Consider the following 3,377-nt stretch of genomic DNA (forward strand, 5'->3'; position numbering starts at 1 on the left):
TGTGATTTCTTTTATTGTGATGATTGTAGTGTTTGAATTTTCATTAAGCCAATTATACAATTAAATTTATCTGACTTAAAATGTAAACACATAACAAATACTACGAGATTACAAACTATTGTATGTTTTGTTTTCAGTACATTTCTATATTTTATCATTGTGTAAATCATAATTTTTATGATTAATATAATTTCAGAAAATTAAAATTATATATTTAACATCAAATATATTAAAAATGTATTACAAATATCCGCGGCATCGCGCGGGTCTAACCTAGTAATTTTAATAAAGTCCCGGAGAAAATAGTGATCTATATAATATAGGAGTCGGGGAAAGAAAATGCCGAAAATATGGTATTTTTTAAAAGTCAATAAAAAAAGTAAGATATATTTAGGTTCGTAAACTTTGTTGGAATTGCTATTTGTAAACTTTGGTAATCTACATGAATATACAAAGTTTTTGAAAAGGAAAAAAAATTGGTAGTTGACTTAAAAAAAAAAAATTGGAGAGCTGTTATATTAATTAATTGGCTTGTACATAAAATTGGAAGAGCGTGGATAATCTTGTGGCTGGAGGCTCTACGCACTTGCATCTGCATAATCTTATGAGTTATGGCTGCAGCTCCGGCGAACTCCCTAAAGGTACCTTCCAACGCACTTGGCATTTGTCAAGATATCTAAACAGTCTCCATTTGTGAGTGTTTCCCTTCTTAGAATTTCATTGAAAAGAGTATTGTATTTCATGCCTAAACTATCTACTTGGGGCACTTGTATATAAAATCTCGTTCATTTGAAATATCGGACTTTAGTTCAACATTGGGAATATGTGTTCATTTATTATTATAAACAATACTTGAATGGCAAAGTTCATATATGGGCACATTGACGTTGTGAATGTCTTTGGTCTGACAATTTAGTTCTTATTCTAAGCTTTTGCGCCTGTGACTTGATGGTGGCAGGCACTTGAATGGCAAAGTTCATCAAGTACAAGTTCTTTCGAATGACCAAAATTTAAAAGGTCAAAATCCATTTGACATCATCTCCTACTTTGTATTACACATCACAACAACTCATTTCACACATACAGACGACTCACAAAGAAAATGCTGAAATATAAGAGTGTTTGAAAACATTTGGGATTTATTCCGAGTCAGAATCAGAACGAGCACTCTGCCTTACGTTCCTTCTGACTTGTGTAGTAGACTTTGGTTTATGAGATGACTCTCCCTCGTAATGGATCACTTGCGCTCTGGCTATTCTCTCTTCCAAATCCTCTGTGCTGAAATCATCTTTCCCTCCCAGCTCATTGAACCCAACCTATCGACAACAGTGATCATACATTAACTCATATCCCAAAGAGATAACAAAACATTCGTGTTTAAGCAGTTATCATTATCAATACCACATAATCATCCACTTTAGTGCTCTTAATCAAGGCAAGAGTTGGAAGAACAACAATCTTGAGCCTCTCAGCCAAGAATGGACTTTTCTCAGCTTGTATTTTCACGAAACGCGTCTCAATGTGTTGCTTTGCCAATATACTCATGTGCTTATCCATCACCTACACAAACATTTCCATTTATAAAACATCAATCATCCCAAAAAATAAATAACACGACACACTCTCAATACACAATAAGTATTGTAAGCTTTCTAAACATCAATGCAAGTAGATACAAACTTGAGTCTGATGCTCAAAACATGTCTAGTGGCTATGCTAAAACCAATATACCATTTATAAACATCAATCATTCCAAAACACACACGACAAGATCATCTTCACAGAGACAAGCAATAGACAAGAATGAGCATTGTAAGCTTATAATAGTATTCCCTGCATCACATCTCCAAGCTCTAAGAAACTCACATCATCAAGCAATGCAGAATGATTCACAAACTTGAATCTTTTACACCAAAACAGGTCTTGAGGCAATGAACAAGAAGCACCATTTTTGAATTCCTAACATCTCTAATCAAAGATCATACACATTCGCAAATTGAAACGAGAGGATACGAATGCATACTTTACAGGGCCAATTCTCGCGGTAGAAGTGGCATACGACGCGTTCGCTAGCTTTAACGACGGTGAAGAAGTCTTTCTCTGAATGGATCTCAGAGTATTCGCCATGTCCAAGACTCATCCAACGTTTCTTTTTCTCGGCCATTTTCTTCATCTGCTTTAACCTTCTCTCCCTCAGAACCTCTAGATCGTCTTCGTCAAGCTTCTCTAAGGAAGCGATCTCGTCGTCTATCTTATCCTCCATGGCTTTCGCCACCGTTAGAACTTGCTTCTCCAGAATCTGCCATGGAATTAAAAAACAAAAAACAAATTACAAATCAAAATCGAGATAAATTACCCATTGCATAAGATAGAATCAAAATTGCATTTTCGAAATTGTACCTCTTGAATTGGATTCGCCATGGTTGTTGTTTTTTTCTGCAGTTCTGAGGATTTCAAAATTTTCTGAAGATCTTGCAGATTAGGTTTTTTCTACCTTTAATTAGTATCTTATGAAGAAGATGATTATCACGTGACAGTCCACGTGACTTTAATAGTGTTAAGAAATATTGGGCCTATTGATTATAAAAGAGGCCCATTCAATCAAGCAAATCGGTTTCGTGGAAATTATTTACATAAAATCTAATTGCTGCATAAAATCAAAGTGAGTTGTATTCAATGGGCTGCTCAAAGTATGAATGATCTCCATGTTGAGGAAATTGAGATAATGTACGTGGTTTCTTACCGGAAGCAATGACCAATGTTGTTTGTTTTTTTTTTTTGACGATCAAACCCCATGTATGTTGTTTGTTCTTTGTTGAGGTATCGACGAGCTTACATGGGAAAAACAGAAATCTCGTGCTCTTGCACATTTCGTAAGTTTATCGGTACGAATATTATCCTCTCGGAAAATATATCTAATACTAAAATCAGCAAATCTATCTCTGAAATGAATAAAATCCTTCAGTTATGATGAAAAGGTCGGCCAATCCTCAATATTAGACGTCATCCTTAGGAGGTCTGAACAATCCGTAGCAATAAGAGCTTTATCCAAGTCCAACGCTAATAAGCACTCCATCGCCAAAATAAGGGTATCTAACTCTGCATGTAATGGGGATAAGCTTCTGCGCAATCCTTTTAGCCCCATGTGCAGGATTCTATCACCGATAGACGCAATCCAGCCATGCCCACTCCTATCCACCTCTGTATGCCAAGATCCATCTATAAAGCATATAAGAGATTCTTGAGGAATTGGGATCAAAGGTCTGCATGCTTCTACTACCGCTGGTGCTAAGTCTCTGTTATTTGCTCTTCTCCAAACTTCTTCTTCTTGGATAGCTTTCTCCAGTGTATCTTGTGGAGATTCAGAGAAATTTTTA

At 35.9% G+C, this 3,377-nt stretch overlaps 1 protein-coding gene across 1 annotated transcript; it reads right to left on the reverse strand.

Moving 5' to 3' along the window:
* LOC104747746 (thioredoxin domain-containing protein 9 homolog) lies at positions 976 to 2,495 on the reverse strand. The gene is made up of 4 exons (XM_010469436.2): positions 2,401 to 2,495; positions 2,024 to 2,299; positions 1,402 to 1,560; positions 976 to 1,316 (listed from the first exon to the last, which is right to left on the reverse strand). The coding sequence occupies exons 1-4, from the start codon at positions 2,419 to 2,421 to the stop codon at positions 1,140 to 1,142; spliced, it is 633 nt and encodes a 210-aa protein (XP_010467738.1). The 5' UTR covers positions 2,422 to 2,495; the 3' UTR covers positions 976 to 1,139.

The sequence above is a fragment of the Camelina sativa genome, chromosome 15 (assembly GCF_000633955.1).
Source record: "Camelina sativa cultivar DH55 chromosome 15, Cs, whole genome shotgun sequence".
NCBI classification, from domain to species: Eukaryota; Viridiplantae; Streptophyta; class Magnoliopsida; order Brassicales; family Brassicaceae; genus Camelina; species Camelina sativa.